This window comes from Pteronotus mesoamericanus, unplaced genomic scaffold (genome assembly GCF_021234165.1).
Source record: "Pteronotus mesoamericanus isolate MK-2021 breed Mesoamerican mustached bat unplaced genomic scaffold, CSHL_Meso_final scaffold_507, whole genome shotgun sequence".
In the NCBI taxonomy this organism is placed as follows: Eukaryota; Metazoa; Chordata; class Mammalia; order Chiroptera; family Mormoopidae; genus Pteronotus; species Pteronotus mesoamericanus.
The window spans coordinates 9,232,230-9,250,386 of NW_026555319.1; the positions used below are offsets into that span (position 1 = coordinate 9,232,230).

Consider the following 18,157-nt stretch of genomic DNA (forward strand, 5'->3'; position numbering starts at 1 on the left):
GCTTACCCATTGTAGTAGTTTCCTGGGTTGTTGTAACAAAGTACCACCCACTGGGTGGTGTAAAGCAACAGATATTCATGCTCTCACAGTTCAGGAAGTCAAACGTCCAAAATCAAGGTGTCAACAGGCTTGATTCCTCCTAGAGGCCCCGAGGGAGAAACTGTCCCATGCCTCCTCCTCAGCTTCTCGTGGTCGCCAACAATCATCGGCATTCCTTGGCTTGTAGATGCATCCCTCTTATCTCTGCCTCCATCATCACTTGGTGTTCTCCTTGTGTGTCTGTCTCCAAATTTCCCTCTTCTCATAAGGGTATCAGTCACTTGAACAGGGCCCACCCTAATCCAGTCTGACCTCACCTTTCTATAATCACATCTGCAAAGGACCTTATTCCAAATATGGTCACATCCACAGCTACCAGGGTCAGGACCTGAATATATCTTTTTAAGAGACAAAATTCAACCCACCACACTCACTGAGCCTCATCGGTAACTCAAGCACAATGCTCTGGCTATACTGATCTTCTTTTAGTTCCTCAGATGCCAAGTATGCTGCCCACCTCAGGACCTTTGCATTTGCTGTCTTCTCTGCCATGAATACTCAGCCCAAAGTTCTTCCCCTGGTCAACTCCTTCTCATCCTTGAGGCCTCAGTTCAAGGGTGGGGCAAAAGTAGTTTTTCATATGGAAAATAATACAGTAATTAACAAATAATAAAAGAATAAACTGTTTTCCATGCTCACAATGGTAAGCCTACTTTTACCCCACCCTGTATTACTGTCAGGAGACCTCCCTGCCACCCTCCCTGTAGCAGATTCTCTTATGCCATTTTATTCTCCTCATAATTATTCTCACTATCTGAATCTTACTTCTTGTCAGATTTTCTGTCTTCTTCCCACCTCCACCCCACCCAGAAGAATTTAAGCTCTATGAAAGAGGAATAGTAATAGTTTTAAAAATATGTCCACAAATTTTTTGACATTCCTCTTTTCAAAAAACGGTGGCTTACTTTTTTTTTTTTTTAAAGTGGTGCCTAATCCTCCCCACTGTCCTTGAAAGTGAAGCCAGGCTGAGTGACTCGTTTCTAATGAAGAGAATGTGGCAGAAGTGATGCCATGTGACTTTGGAGGCTTGGTCATCAAAGGAGAGCCTCTACTTGGCTTACTCCCTCCTGCATCACTTGCTCAGGGGGAAGCCAGCGCCATGTTGTGAGGACACTGAAGTAGCCCTGTGAAGAGTCCCACCTGGAGAGGAAGCGGCTTGCCAGGTGAGAGAGTGAGCAGCTCGGAAGTGAACCCTTCAGATATTGCAGCCCTCCCAGCCAAGTCTTGCTGCTAAGACCCCAGGCACCATGAAACCAAGACACACCATCCCCACTGTGCCCTAAATTCCTGGCCCACGGAAACTGTGAGGTAACAAATGATTTACTGTTTTAAGCCATTAAGTTTGGGGGTAATTTGTTACATAACAGAAAATCACTAATAAAAGAACCTTGTGTGTCTTGTTTGCTCCATCTCCAGCACGTAGAAACTGTGCCTGGTGCATAACAGGTGCTTAATTAATATTTGTCAAGTGAACCCTGGCTGTTGAGGCTCAGTGGATTGAGTGCCGACCTTCAAACCAAAAGGTCACCAGCAGTTTGATTCCCAGTAAGTGCACACGCCTGGGTTGCAGGCTAGGTCCCCAGTTGGGGCCATGTGAGAGGCAACCGATCGATATTTCTCTCACACATCAATGTTTTTCTCTCTCTCTTTCTCCCTCCTTTCCGCCTCTCTCTAAAAATAAATAAATAAAATATTTAGGAAAAAAACCTGAAAACAGCTTGGACTAGGACCAAGGAGCTTGGTTCATGATCTTCAAAGTTTGCAAGGAAGGAAACATAAAGCAAAAGAAAGGAAGAGAAGGAATTTGGTTCATTCTGACATCATTCTTATTTTTCTTTCCCAGAACCTCTTTCAAACAGTTCTCCCAGAAGACAGTGAGTAGACCCCAACCCCAGGACGAGGGAAGCCAGACTCACGGATCTGTAGCACACAGCTAGCTCCTGACTCCGGTCCCACTATGTGGCTCCCAACGCACTTGAACTTCTTGCCATCTGACAGCTGGGACCGGTTCAGCATCTCCACTCCCAACTTTGACGTTCCCACAATAGCACCTCCTGGCTCTTCTGTCCACAGGAACTGAGGGTCTGGGTATCCCCCGTCCCAGCGACAGGTGAGCTGCAGCATCAACCATCCTGGTGACATCTCTGCCCAGCACTCAAGGTCTGACGGAGGGGGCGCTGCAAAACACCAGAGGAAAACAGCTTAACCACAGGCTCCGAGATCAGCCACTGGGCTGGTTCTAAGGGCTACAGAACCAGGAGGCCAGAGAGCCCTCCTCCCCAGGTGCTGTACCTCGCCAGAGCTCCCGGCACAAGTAAGCGCCTTGCAACAGTCAGGTTTCCTCTGCTGGGGGTTCAGTCTCTGCACGCATGGGCCTGATCTATCTTTGTATTTCTCACTGTGTATGGCTATTTAAGTGTTCATTAATAAAGTAAAATAAAATTCCTGATTTAGTTCCTATATCACACTACCCACATTTCAAGTGTTCAGTAACCACCTGTGGTCAGAGGCTACTGTATTCAGCTATACAGAACAGATTTCCATCATCACAGGAAGTTCTACTGGACAGTTGTGGTCCCCAGAGAGCGTTACAGACGTAACTTATTCACTCCCACCCCCAGCATGTGTTTCCCTTTTACTAGTCTATGTATTACCAAAAACAAAATTTTAACAAGTTACAAACCAATAAATCCAATGTAATCCATGTGCTAATAACTACAGAAATTTACATATATGTATATTATATTATGTATATGTTTTATCATGTATTTTATGTAATATACATTAAAAAAATAAATTTGGATCTTACCTCAGTGGGTAGGTATGTGGCACCTACAAGAAAAATTACTGGAAGTATGCCAAAATGATGGCTAGAGTCCAAGTGATGATTTTCTTTTTTACTCATCTGTGTTTCCCACAAGCATGTATGAGTTTATATATAATAAATGTCATGTATGATAGAGAAGACATAGAGATTTATAAAGGCTCTGAGTAACGCATGAATTAGTAATGTGTCATTATCCAGCCCACTAGCTTATTGTTCTGGGCTCCCTTTCATTAATGCGGAGTATGAGTACACTCTGCATCTCTACAGTTATTTTGTCCACCTTGTACATAGGTGCATTTGGTGGTTGTTTCTTCACCCCCAAAATAAAGGTTCATGAACGGCTGGTTCCTAACAGTGCTAGAGGGCCCAGGGTTCATGAAGAGAATGCATGAGGATAGATGAATGAATTCACAAACTGTGGTGCCCCCACACAATGGAATGCTATTGAGCCATAAAAAGAAGTGAAATATTGACTCATGCTGCAACGTGGGTGAACCTTGTAAACATGATGCTAAGTGAAAGCAGCCAGTCACAACAGGGCACATATTGTGTGATTCCATATATATGAAATATCCAGAATGGGCAAATGCACAGAAATGCATAGAGATAGAATGCAGATGGCTGGGGGTTTGGGGGAAGGCTTAATGGATACGAGACTTTCATTTGGGGTGATAAACATGTTTTGGGACTACACAGAGGTGATGGCTGCACAACACCATCAATGTACTAAATGCCAGAGTTTCACATTTTATAATGGTTAATGTTAACGTACTTTCACCTCAATTTTTTTTTTTAAAAAAAGAAAGCACTAAGCTAGGTATTAATTTCCATCTGTGGCTCACTGTCCTGTACCTTACCTAGAGCAGCCTTCTAGAAGAGGTGACTCCCCCTCTGACATGAAGCCCTGGGTGTGCACATGAGTTGAGGGAGCTGTGGGAGCACGTTAGGACCCATACAGTGAACAAGCCTTTGTAGACAAAAGGGGCACAACATGTAGCTCACAAAGGGGCAAGGCGAGGAAGTGGGGGAGGGGCGTGCTTCTTACGCACAGTAGACCAGGAGCTCGGTGGTCACCTTTCGATGTCTCCCACTAAGCATGTTCATGGCCAAACAGGTGTAGTTCCCTTGGAGGTTTCGCGACATCAGCAGCAGCGTGAAGCAGCTAACAGTCAGGTTGTTTCCAAAAGGCTCGGACCTGGAATCCGGGGCCCGGAACCACCACTCCACCATGGGTGGTGGCCTGGAGCTGCTAGAGCAGCTGAAGTCCACCTGGGAGCCCTTGGCTGCATAGTGGGTACCATTGGGGAGCACGCCAGTGGTGGAGATGTTGACTTGGACCTCGTAGGGGCCACCTGGGAATGACAGAGGGGATAAGAAAGGTTTAAGAGTTCGTTTGAGCCTGTTGCCAGTTCTAACAGTCTCATAGATCAGGAAGCAGCCAATAAAGACAACAGTATCTATCAAATACTTACTCGATGACCAATGCTACACTAAGTGCTCTTAAGCATTCTCTCATTTAATCCTAAGCAATTATGTCTGATTAATCATGGGGATCAAATCCTTACAGAAAAAAGAAAATGCAAATTGCTCCTTTTCAAAACAACTGGTGAGTGGAAACAATATCTATGCATTAAAGAGTTAACATCGTAGGCCTGAGTATGCTTTCCTTAGAAAGGCCAGCTTACAAGGTTGGCCTTGACTGGTGACTGGGAAGCTGGATTTCAGGAGGGTTCCCTCCATTCCCAGAACTGATAAGAGTGGGGCTCACTGTGCCTGCGCCTGTGTCTGCGCCTGCAGACGGCGTGGTTTATGCTGAACGCCTGCTTTCCTTCTGAGAGTCTGGAATTCGGGTATGTGCTAGGCAGAGGACCAACGTGACCAGCCCCCCATAAGAACTCAGGGTGCTGAGTATCTGATGACTCTTGGCAGACAACACTTCACACATGTTGCCGCAACTTGGTGCTAAATGAATCAAGCGTGTCCACGTGACTCCACTGGGAAACCGCTCTAAAAAGCTTCTCCTGGTTTTCCCTGGACCTAACCCCATGTGCCTTCTCCCTTTGCTGATTCTACTTGGTGTTCTTTTGCTGTACTCATCTTACATGCTGAGTCCTGTGAGTTCGCCTAGAGTGAGCTCTCACAGAACCCCCAGCACAATTTCACACTGAAAGACAAGGGCAAATTACTCTATCTCTTTTAGCCTCCACTTCCTCATCTGTGAAATGGGGGAGAAACTAGAGCCCACTTCACGGGGTTGTGGTGACGATGAAATGAGTAAATACAGTAGAGCACCCAAAACAATGCCTGGTTGTTGAAAGCACTCGATAAATACTAGGTCTTATCTTTGTTCCCCTTGTCTCTCCTAACTTCTTTCTTGTCCCCAGAAATGTCATCCCACTGTTGGTACCCAGTGTACCTAAGATGCCACGCCCACTTTGATGAAAAGAATATACCTAACACCTATTTATACTAAAGTCTAAGGTTTAGTGTGTTACCTCTTCCAAGGGCTTCCTCTGAAACAGAATCTAGGATGGGCACTGCTTTGCCAAAGGAATAAACCTATGACCAAAGAATTCTGAGCAGAAATAGGCCAGTGGGAAAAATTAATGAAGGGAGGAGGAGGTTTTTCCACAGCCCCTCAAAGTATAGCATCTACTTCGCTTATTTCTGATGCCATTGTGGGTTTCTGAGGACAACATTCTTGACAATATGCTTGTCAAGTTGGGGCTGGCTCCTAATAGTTTCAGCGATCTGTTAGAATCATGTCACCTGCACAGAGGTCTGGGGAAAAAATTATACTGTGGTTTGGGAGGTGCTCAACTGGCCCATTCACTGTTGCTGGTTACTTGGCTAGGCATGTAGACCAGCAAGTCTGCGGGCGTGCCCACAGCTGGCAGGCACCCAATTAAGCACTGGGTGCCACCGCAGTACTGGTAGCCACACCTGGACCAATAAAGGTAGTATGTTAGATTGGACAGCTGGGTCTTCCAAATCATGGCCCAGAGGGCTACTATGGCCTGGCATGGGCAGTGTGGACCCCCAGAAACTGGCTGGGAAGGGCTTTTGACCGACACAAATCTCAGCAAGAAATGAAGTTGCATATAAGGAATAGATGAGAAGGAGGCAAGCAGAAGGGTTAAAACAAAAAATTAAATGAAAGGACCTAAAGGGCCTCCCTCCTGAATTATGTGTTTAAAGGTTATAGCTCATCTATAAACCCCTTGGGTAAACCCCTTCCTAATTGAAGCTGACACCATCTCCTTGATTCTCTGGGGTTCTTCCCCTACTCTGACATACTACAAAGAAGGAGGTACCCATTTCTTTCCCACCCACCTCTCTCTCCCCATCCTTGGTATTCCTACACAGAAACTTCTAGCACTTTTTGCTTGCTGGGTGCTGGTAGCAATCATTCAGAGAGACAGATGGGGGAGAAAACAAAAATAAAACAGGGAAGAAATAAAAATACTGAGTTGTTACAAAGTTTCAGCATCTTAGCAGGGCCTTCCTTGGTCACTGTCAGTTTCAGTTCTTGACTCTGTGGGATGGTGCCTTAGGCTAGTAGTTGTGAGCTTGTACACTGAGTGCAGACAGACCCGGTGTAGATCCTACTGCAGCTTATAAAGGGACAATCTGGGGCAAGTGCCCGCCCCTCTAATACTCACTTTCTTGTTCCTTTTATGAAATGAAAAAAGAAGAATAATAACTTCTACCACTGGGTTTTTGAAGTATCCAATAAGATAATAAAGGCTGAACACTTAGCCTGACGTTTGACATATGGCCAATAGTCTATACATGTTATCTGATATCATCATCAGTAGTATACTTGCTATTGATTCTAGAACAAGCTTTGGCAGACGACGGCCCGCTGTTTTTGTGCAGCCCACAAACGAAGAATGGTTTTCACAGATGAAGATCCGTAATTGATTTGGTGAGAGAGAGCACTAACTTTGAACCTCAATTAAGTGAAATGTTATCTCCCCGAAAAAGACTTCCATTGTTCCCATTAATAGGCCTGTACTACAGAAAAAAGTACTCAATTATTATCACATTTTGAATTTTGTCAATAAATATGATGAGGAAATTGGTTTTCTTTCTTTTTATACAAGTACTTATAGGGGCGGGCAAAAGTAAGTAGGTTTACAGTTGTGCGTATGTGAAACAGAGCTTATTTTTGTATTATTATTTATTCTCATATTCTTACATTACATATTTTTCCAAACAACTGTAACCCTACTTTTACCCACCCCTGTATATAATATCCTCAATTTTACCCATCTAAAATATTTATCATCTGGCTCTCTACAGAAAAAGTTGGATTCTTATTCTAGAACAATCTAACCCTACTTCTGCCTTCCTCTTCTCTGATGTCATTCTTGACATAGGAACTCACTTCTTTCCTTGCCCCATAACTATAGGTCGGCCAGTCAAGGGTCTCAAAGGGCTAGTTTACACCTCAGGCACCCACTAAAAGGGAGATTCCCGTCTCAGGGTCAGAGGTTCCTCACCAACAGGAACAGTTATCATCAGATATTTACTCTTCTTGCCAGCACTTTTATTTGAAAATAACCTAAGAATACACTGGGTAGTCTCTGCTCTTCATATTTATAGTTCTACTGTAGGATATAATCCTTTGGAAACCTTAAGAGATTGTTGTGATTGAACTGAGACGCAAATACAACAACCCCACTGCCTTCCAATCTCCCTACTGACCACTGATTCTGCCCAAAACGTGGGAACCCAGAGATCCTCAGCCTATTATAAGGACCCATCTCTGTTTCTGATGAGCATGGCAAGACTCCAATCAATCAATCTCTCTGGGCAAGGACCATCCATCTTCTGATGGGGGCCGACGGCTTTCTTCAGTGTGCCCAACAGTTCGTTTCCCCAGGACCTTATGCTGTGATGGGGCCCAGTGTCACCACCGCCAACAGAGAATGAGTGCAAATAAAACAGATGAGCCCAATTAGGAAACCAGGGGACTTTCCTGAGACTCTGTCTCCTGTAAGTCTGGAGTGGCAGCCACATCACTGGATAGATAAGAGCACCCCTTCCCCCTAAACTACAACTAAATCCAAAGGGGCTCTAGGATTTGGACTCCTGTGCCAACAGGCTCCAATGCTCCCTCAACACCTGCTTAGCCTGAGAAAAGGAGACCCAGAGAGTCTGGCCCCATGTACCGTGACTGTGGTCTTTCACGGGCCAACCTCTAGCAAGATCACTCAGCTCTCCAAAGCATAATAGATATCTTGGAAGAAGCACAAAGTCCACTAGAACATGTTAGGGTCTGTGCTACCTTCCTCATCCCTCCAACCTTTCTGCAGGTGAATACACAGCCCTTCTAACCTTATACCCACTCGAATTTGGAGGCAGGTGAGGATGGATAAGTCAGTAAAATAAACAGTCATGGCAGCCTAGAACGGCTCTGGACTATGGGATTTCTGTACTCTCAGGACAGGCAGTCCCGTTCCTGAAGGCAAAACTCTTCAACAGCGCCATTAAATTAACCAGTATTAGTGCAGAGTCTTTTTGTCTTGAGACGAACAACAAAATCATCACGGTGCCCATTCCAGGCAGGTTGAATCACCCCAAGCCTAGAGAAAACTAGACCCCCTAGAAGGCAGAGGTACCAAATGCCCACTGAGTCATAAACAGAGGTCCAAGTTATAAGGAGAAAGAAGCGATCGGCCCTGACACAGCTGGTTTTGTGTTGATACAGCTTCTCTGTACATTCCCACAGTCACAGTCACTTACAGATAACAACTGTCACATCTCGAAATTTTTTTCCCTATCTTCCAAGGCCATGTTAGAATGTTTCCAAACTTTTCTCCTTAAAGGGACTAAGTTATCAGCCTCATCAGGGAAAAGACTGGACAAACAAGGTCTGGGCACGCAGAGTTCCTGACCCACAGCAAGCCCTGTTTGAAGAGCTCAGATATTAACTGATTGCTGGGAACTCGAGAGGCACTTTTCCCACAGGAATTCCATCACTGGCTTAACCAGTTGATCAAGGGAACATGGACCAAATGCATCTGTGTGTCTAGGTCTATCTATGCAGTGATTCTGTGCCTACATTCCACCATTACCCAATTTCACAGATGATAAAATTAAGGTTGGAAGGATTCAAGTGAATTCCCCGAGATAACAAAGACAACAGCCAACAGGACCTAGACTTAAACCTTGCCCAGGCAACAGGACCTGAGTGTATGCTCTCAGCCAGTTAGCAATACCACTGCCTCCCAGAAACAGTGGGCAGCTCAAGCCTAATCCATATGCCCAAATCTTCTGTGCAGAAACGATGGCCAAGTGCCAATCTGTGATGCCAAGGCCTCCCTTTAGGCCACTGTCTGAGAAGCAGGAAGGGGCTCCTTGATGCCCAGAAGAGTCTGATATTTGCCAGGGTTCTCCCAGAATGGGAACAAGGCCTGAGATTCCAGAGAGCTCTGGTGTATGTGAAACAGAGGACATCTGTGCTATGGACTGAGCATTTGTATCCCACCTCCCAAAAAATTCATGTTGCAACTAAATCCCCCATATGATGGTATATGGAGGTGGGGCCATTGGGAGGTGATTAGGTCATGAGAATAGAACCCTCATGAATTGGTGAATGCCTTCCTGGGAGGAGATCCCAAAGAACTGGCTTCCTCTCTCTCTGCTCTCTACCATGTGAAGATACAATGCAAACCAGGGAGCAGGCCCTCAGTAGACAGTAGATCTCTCAGCACCAGTCTTCAGAAATGTGAGAAATAAATGTTTGTTGTTTATGCCTCTCTATCTATGCTATTTTTGTTACAGCAGCCAAAACTGATTAAGACAGTCTATATCTTATTTTCCCCAACAAGCTCTACACCTATCAAGGACCCTCTATGTTTCCAGATGAAGAATTTTTCATAATACAAATCACACTGCAGTAACTCAGGGAGCCCAAAGTGCCATTTCAGTTCAGTGACTTTTTTTAATGTAAGTTCACTTTCATCATAACGCCTTGCCTTTATCTCCCTACAGGGCGATAATGAAGCTAACCCATCCCTCAATAAATTTAGCCAATGATTAATACAATCAGGGTCAGATAAAGGCATCATAAACTGGAGACTGTGGTGATTAAAAAGAAAAGAAAAAAAAAGTTGTAAAGCCACTTTACTTCTCTGTGGCCAAAAAGAAGATAGTTATTGACAAGACAGACATGAAGGAATTACTAATTACTGCTTGGCAACTGGAGTGAGCGATGCCAGCATTTGCCCACAGGCTCACAGTGGGAATCAAACAAGTAAGTGACATTTTTTGATATACCCACATTCATTCCTGGCCACTCAGCAAATCGACGGCACCTCCAGATACAAAAAACACTGGGCTCACAAATTCCGTAAGTCTTAAGAGTAGGCGGAAATCTGACGGACCATCCAAAAATCTAGACATGTCCCTGTGGCGTCTCTTTCCTTCATCCTCCACTTCTAACCCACCAGCAGGTCTTGCTGGTCTACCTCCAAAAAGATTTTCTGAACTTGTGCCTTTTCACCAAGGCGACTGCTGCCATCCGGTTCCTGGCCACCAACATCTTGTACCTTTAATTGCCTCCTTGTTCTTATTTGATGAAGGTTTTTATATTTCATTGCCTCATTTATTTTGAGAAGACCACGCACCTTCTCTAGACCATGTGTAATTGAAATCATACTACGCCCGTGCTTAATGACAGCTCCAGAAATATCTCTCACAGCCAGAAAAAAATTCCAATTCCTTACAAAGTGCAATAAACTAGATGGCTTAAAACAGCAGAGACTGATTCTCTTAACTGTTCTGGAGGCTAGAAGTCCAAAATCAAGGTGTCAGGAGGGATGCACTCCTTCTGAAGAGAACCCTTCCTGGCCTCTTCCCTCACTTCTGGTGTTGGCCATTAATCCTTGGCTTTCTTTTGCTTGAAGCTGCATCACTCCACTCTCTGCCTCTGTAGTTATATGATGTTCTCCTTCTGTCTTCACATGCACTTTCCTCTTCTCATAAGGATGCTAGTCCATTTTAACTAGGATGCACCCTAATGACCTCATCTTAACTTGACTTTATCTGCAAAGATCCCATTTCCAAATCACGCAACATTCACAGGTACCAGGGGTTAAGACTTCAGTTATATCACCAGTCCTGCCTTGCCCCCCACCCAAATCTCACACATCCAGGCCTCTCATACACTGGGGTTCCCATCTCACCAGCCTTCTCCCCATCTGAGCATGCACCATGCTCAACCCATGTTGCATTAGTTGAATTGCTGCCTGCATTGCATTCTTTTTTATCTTTGTATGACTGGCTCCTACTTATCATTCATCTTAAATACCACTCCCTCCAAAAACTCTTCTCTGACTCCCTCCCCACTGCAAAGTATTTCAGAGAATCACATCACCCCGCTTCCATTCTCTGCATAGCACTTGTCACTCTGAGATTGCCTGATGCATCTGTTTGTTTGCTTGCTGTCTGTCTGTCCCCTGACTAGAAGATCAGCTCCATGCAGGTGGGGACCTTGCATGTCCCGTGGCCCAGTGCCTAGAACAGTGCCTGGCATTGGGCTCTCAGGATGGAAATATTTAATAAAGGAATGAGTACATTCTTTATGTTACAGATGAGGAAATGAGGGAACAGCAAAGTGACCACATGGGTATTTCTACTCAACTACACAGCCTAGATATAAAATGTGGATATCCCCCTAAACAAGTGACCAGCAAATGTTTCCTGTGAAGGGACAGAGAATAAATATTTTAGGCTTTGCAGGCCATACAATCTGTTGTAGCACCAAAGGCATTCAGAGATAATATGGACAAGTGTGGCTGTATCCCAATAAAACCTTAATTTATAGGCACTGAAATTTGAATTTCATATAATTTTCACATGTCACAAATATTATTCTTCTTTTGATTTTTTCAACCATTTAAAATGTAAAAAAATATGAATAGTTTGCAGGCCATACAAAAATAGACAGCAGATTGGATATGGCCCACAAGCTGTAGTTTGCCAACAACATGCTCTAAATTCATACATGTATATGGACACTGGACTGATTTTAGAAAGCACAGTAGTAATAGTAGCTCATGCCAAGACCTGTACTATGCATTATAACATAAGAGCACATGCCTGGTAAGGTATGCAATGTATTATCCCCAATAAATATATTTTAAAAAATAACCAAAGCTCAGAGATATTAAGTTACTCACTCAAAATGACACAGAACTAAGTGACAGCGCAAGGGTTGGAACTCAGGAAGTCTGACTCCATTATGTTATACTCAGACTTTGTTGCATAATAAAATATTAATAGTAAAACAATATTAACAACAAGCTAAAAGTAATGGCTAACTACTATGCCAAGAGCCATTTATAGTACTTTATATAGGTCAACTGGTATCTATTCACCACAGCAATTCTATGAGGCAAGAATTCTTTTTATCCCCATTTTACAGATAAGGAAATACAGGTGCGAGAGATCACTTGGCGTACAGGTGGCAGGGCCCAGGATGAAACCCAGGGCACTGACTCTGAAGCGCTCCCCCTGTCTCATGCTCTGAGCACCCCCCAGCCAGTCCCAAGGCCCTCTCAGCCCACTTACTGGTCACCTGCAGCCCCACTCGGAACTGCCGAGTCTCATTCAGGACCTCCCAGCAGGTATAGTTCCCCTCATCCTGCAGGCTCAGCGCCTCGATGTGCAGGGAGCTGGCATTCACCAGAGAGAAGCGTGGCTTGGCTGGCAGGAGGCTGGCATTGGAGGAGACGAGGAAGACTGGCTCCGAGTCATTCTGGTACCAGGTCACTAGGCCCCTCGTTCCTGAGATGTTGCCACAGTGCAGAGTAATGTTCTCATGATCTTCTCCGATGACGACAGCCTCCAATCCTGTACAAGGAAAGGTCAGGCTATTACCACCCTTCTTGATCTCTGAACAATCTCCTTTTTTGCACAATCCTTCCACATCAGGAGTTTAAAAAAAAAAAATCAGGTATGTGTTTTTCAGAGGCAGTCACACACAGAGGCCCTACACTGTTGGGATTACTGGCTAGTACTTGACATGAATCACAAACAAAACCACAGTAAGATACCTACCATTCCACACCCAACAAAATGGCTAACATCAAAGACAATAACAAGTGTTGGCAAAGATGTAGAGAAACGGGCACTCTTACATACATTGTTGGTAGGATTTTTAAATAGTCCAGCTACCTTGGAAAACAGTTTGGCATTTTCTCACAAGGTTACAGTTATGGTACAACTCAGCGATTCCACTCCTAGTTGTATACCCAAGAGAAATGAAAACATATGTCCACACAAAAACTTATACATGCATGCTCACTGCAGCATTATTCCTAACAGTCAAAAGGTAGAAATATGCCCTGGCTGGTGTGGCTCAGGGGATTGAATGCCAGCCTGCAAACCAAAGGGTTGCTGGTTCGATTCCCAGTCAGGGCACATGCCTGGGTTGCAGGCCAGAGTCCCCAGTAGGGGGAATGTGAGAGGCAACCACACATTGATGTTTCTCTCCCTTTCTTTCTCCCTCTCTTCCCCTCTCTAAAAATGAATAAATAAAACCTTTTTTAAGAAAGGTAGAAACAAGCCAAATGCTCATCAACTGATGAATGAATAAATAAAATGTGGTACAGCCATACAATAGGAACATTATTTGACCATAAAAAGGAATGAAGTACACGCTACAACATGGATGAATCTTGAAAGCATTATTCTAAGTGAAAGAAGGCAGTCACAAAAGACCACAAACTTTTACGAGTCCATTTATCTGAAATGCCCAATAAGGGCAAATCTATAGAGATAAAAAAATAATTAGCAGTTGTCGAGGTCTGGACGAAGTGGAGTAGTGGGAAGGTGGGGAGCAAAGGCTAATGAGTATAGGGCTTCTTTGGGGATGATGAAAATGTTCTGGAACTAATTAGTGCTGATGGTTGCCCAGTCTTGTGACTATACTAAAAACTATAAACTGTACAATTTAGAAGGGTGAATTTTATGGTACGTGAATTATATCTCCACAGACCTGTTATAAAAATAAAAACCAACCTGCTACCTGCCTTATGGGATTCCTTCTCATTTATAAAATAAAGAGTGACAGTTATCTGTACTGAGCCTTTCGTCTAGTTAGAAGGAGCTCCATTCGAAAGATTTGAAGCCACAGCCTGGAACCACAGGATGTCCTGATTCTCTCTCCATTTTGGCCACACCATGCCTGGAAGCCAGGACAGGAGGAAATAAATCTAAGCCACTTGCTGTCAGGCAGAGAATGTCATCTAATGCTAGAGATTCCAAAAGAACAAGAAATGCTTCTGAACCGTCACTTCAAAAAGCAGGTGAGAATTCATTTTAAAAAACTAGGTTCAGGAACCCAAGATCTCAGTGATAATCCATGCTTAGGAAAGAAGATGAGCTGTAGAACTGCAAATGCAATGTGTGTTCCTGAGTCCTGCAGACCTGCCCCTTCCCTGGCGCCCTGGCAGATGAGTAAAGGAACTTGGGAAAGCCCTGGTGAAACTTTAGTCTTGGAACTTGAGCTAACATTGTCTTCTCCTCTAAGGAACAGAATGACATAATCACAGAAGAACCCATTTTAAGGCACTTTACTTCTCCTCCTGGCTTTGTTCACTCCATTCTTTTATTTTTTTTATAAGGATATATCCTCACCCAAGGTTTTGTTTTTTGACTTTAGAAAGAAAGGAAGTGGCGGGGAGAGAGAAACATCAATGTGAGAGAGAAACATCAATCGGTTGCCTCCTGTATACTCCCCAACTGGGGGTTGAACTTGAAACCTAGGTATGTGCCACGACCAGGTATCGAACCCAAAACCCTTTGGTGTACAGGACAATGCTCCAAACAACTGAGCAACTCAGCCAAGGCAACTCACTCCATTCTTTTTAAAAGAATGCAGCCCAGGATGCTTGCAGCCCAGGATGGCTATAAATGCAGCCCAACACAAAACTATAAATTTACTTAAAACCTTTTTTTTTCCTGCTCATCAGTTTTTGTTAGCGTTTGTGTATTTAATGTGTGGCCCAAGACAACTCCTCTTCTTCCAGTGTGGCCTAGAGATGCCGAAAGATTGGATACCCAACTGATGAAGCTGAAGCTGACCTTGGAGATCTTTTACATGTGACAGCTCTGTGGGCTGGGTTAACAATGAGGCAGGCTGAGTCCTGGCTCAGTGCAGAATAGTCATTAGTCAGTGATGTCTGTGAAGCAGGCAAAGAAGGACTAGTCCCTGAGGGTCCGCAAGTTCCATGACTGGTTGTCCTATAACCCCTCCTTTTATCTTGAGAAAACCGAGGTTCAGGAAGCTGAAGTAATTTACTTAAGCCCTGTAACTCACTGGGAGAGCTTGGATGGCCATTTAGGTTTCCACTCCTCCAGATCACAGGGATTTATTCTGGTCTCCCAACCGCACAGTGTGAGACAATAAGACATAGTAACAGTTTGTGTTGCTAGAAGTCATCCACATGGTGTCTCCCAATGGAACAAAGGAGAAAGCAATATAAATGATCATTTTTTCCAGTGCTGCCCTTATATTCTCATTTACAGAGTTGGGATTGTACCCAAACATTTTTTTTCTTTCCTAGCAACTTTTCCCCAAGAATGACCTGGGGTTTATAATCTGAGCAACCGTGGAGGCATGAATATTGTCTGGAGTTAAGTGACAGGAAAAAGACAAATTTTTTCCCAAGACAACTCCCTGTTTGAAAAACAAAAAATGCCCTGGCCAGGTAGTTCAGTTGGTTAGATTGCTGTCCTGATACGCCAGGGTTGTGGGTTCAATCCCCAGGTCAGGGCACACACAAGAAGCAAACAATGAAGGCATAAATAAGTGGAACAACAACTTGATCTCTCCCCAACCCCACTTCCTCTCTCTCTCTAAAACCAATAAAATAATTTTTTAGAAAAACAAACAACAAAAAATATAACAAGCTAGGGAAGCTCTCAGCTGTATGCAAAGGTGAACTTGGCCTGGGCATCAAAATAACTGGGCATGCCCTGGCTGGTGTGGCACAGCTGGTTGGAGTGTTGTCCCATAAACCCAAAGGTCGCAGGTTCTACCCCGTCAGGACACATACCTAGGTTGCGGGTTTGATCCCCATTCCGGGCACTTACGAGAGGCAACCAATCAATGGGTGTTTTTCCTCCCTTTCTCTCTCTCCCTCCCCCCCTCTCTAAAAATCAGTAAGCATGTCCTCAGGTGAGGATAGAAAAAAAAAACTTGGCATGGAAGTGGAGGAAGCGTTCCTGTGTGGTGAGCCACAGACAACCTGAAAGCCCGTTCATTCCAGCATGATGATTCCAAACCAGAGTCTGGCGTCCCCAGGCCCCTGGAGTCCACAGCGCGGTAAACACCGCAAATAGCTGGGGAGAAAGGAACTTTCAGAGTCAGCCACTTGCGACCTATCTATCCTCTTCTCCTCCCCACCAGCACAGCGGCCACTAAGTCAAAATAGAGCCGGGGGTAAGTAATACAACAGGGAGAGGTGAAACAAATGTGGGGTCACATGCCCTAGATAAAAGGGATGACCACTGCTTGGTTCCAGGTAGCGAAGCAGGCCCTGTGCTGCCAGATCTTCAGATTTCTTTTCCCAGATAAACTAGAAACCTAGATTATGGGAAATTTTACTATTTTTAAATGATTGCCGAAAACAAAACACCAAAAAAACTTGTGTTAGCCTAACAGGAACTTTTGGCACTTGCTGCTAGGAAGCTCAGGAAGCAATTCCTGCAGCAACCTACAAGCGATCCGCTGGGTGCGCGGGACTGGGCAACACAGAAAATAGTGTCCATGAGCATTCCCGCAAACTACATTACCACCCGGCTCCTCCTTCTTTCTCTCCACCCAAGACCTCTCACTGCCGGTCCCACAGCCCTGCGTAAAGCAGACATGCATTCTCTGGTGAATTAAATTTAAAGCTATTTTTTTCAATCTTTTTGTATAATACATATTTTTGTAACCAACCCTCTACTCTTTATTGTTACAAGGCAGAGCATAGATAAGGCATTTATGACCTTTAGCCAATCATGTCAGCGGAAAGAGGTCCTGTCAAGTGTAGGAGAAGTTTTTTGTAAGCCTGAAATTATTACAAAAAAAAGAAAAAAATTAGGTTAGGTAAGAAGGCACGGCTTTAAATGCACTAGTCCACACAGGTCTACTTGCAGAGGTGTGCAGGGAAATCCACAGGTTACAGGTGTACGTCAAGTTCAACCTTGGGCAGAGACAGGGAGGAGAGGAAAATAAAGGAACCTCGACTTTGAGCACCTGCTCAGCAAGTAAAACCAGAATGCGAATTTACATCCGACGCTTAAAAAACAACACTTTCCCCTCTACACATGCCTCTTAATTTTCCCAGCTTCAAAATTCCCATCTTCAATTTCCCCGATTTTCCCATCACCTCTCCGCAGGCCCTTGCAGCTTGCCGGCTGCCCACTCCAAGAGCGTGGAGATATCTTACACTCCGCCGAGAGCGCCGGGGAAAATTCCTTTCTGCAAAGAGAGCCGAGCTGCGAGCAGGAAACTCAAGACCCACCCCGCGCGGCTTCGCGGCGGCCGCAGCCACAACCGGGTCCGGCAGAGTCGGAGGGAATTCAGTCCCTGCCTTTCCCTCCTCCCCACCGTTGCCTGGCAAAACTCAACTTTTCCCTCCAGATTGCGGCCCTTACCTGCAGCGACCCAGAGGGCCAGCAGCGCCCCAAGGCAGAGGACGACCCGGGGCTTGAGCGCCCGCGCGGCCATCTCGCGCCACAAGCGGGCAGGGGCCCCTCAGGAAACGCAGGGTCTGGCTAGGCTGGGTGTACGCCCCACAGGGCTCTGGCCCCTTAGGTACCAAGTGCTCCTCCCAGGTCCTCACAACGACAGAATAGCTCCACTTTCCGCAGCACCCGGGAAGGATGCTTGGGGTGAGTCCGATGTCGGGGCTGAGAGCTGAGCTGGGCTCCCGATGTGATTCTCGCTCCCGAGCACTTGGCCCGGGCTGGGAGGGTGAACCCGCCCCTCCCGCCCGCACCCACGGCTGCTGGCGGAAAACAACAGGAGCAGGTCTCCCTCCCACCTCCCATCCAGGCGGGAGCCCAACTTCCTCTACCTTGGCCGAGGAGGAGGGCTTTATGCAAAGGGCGCGTGCCCGGGCTCGCCGACTCGGGCCCGGCCGGGGGAGGAGCGCAGAGGCTGGGCCCTCCCCGAGCCCACCCCGCCCTGAGCTGCAGCCGGGAGTCGCGGGGACAGCTGGGCCG

The 18,157-nt window shown here is 45.4% G+C and overlaps 1 protein-coding gene across 1 annotated transcript in view; it reads right to left on the minus strand.

The window, feature by feature from the left end:
* The window catches only part of VSIG10 (V-set and immunoglobulin domain containing 10), a 29,848-nt gene extending 11,893 nt beyond the window's left edge, over positions 1-17,955 (minus strand). The window contains exons 1-4 of the mRNA XM_054594062.1: positions 17,588-17,955; positions 12,509-12,790; positions 3,976-4,278; positions 2,016-2,276 (exon numbers count right to left, since the gene is read on the minus strand). Of these exons, the coding sequence (XP_054450037.1) occupies positions 2,016-2,276; positions 3,976-4,278; positions 12,509-12,790; positions 17,588-17,660 (919 nt within the window). The 5' untranslated portion in view covers positions 17,661-17,955. The remainder of the gene's footprint in view (positions 1-2,015; positions 2,277-3,975; positions 4,279-12,508; positions 12,791-17,587) is intronic.
* Between the last annotated feature and the right edge of the window lie 202 nt (positions 17,956-18,157).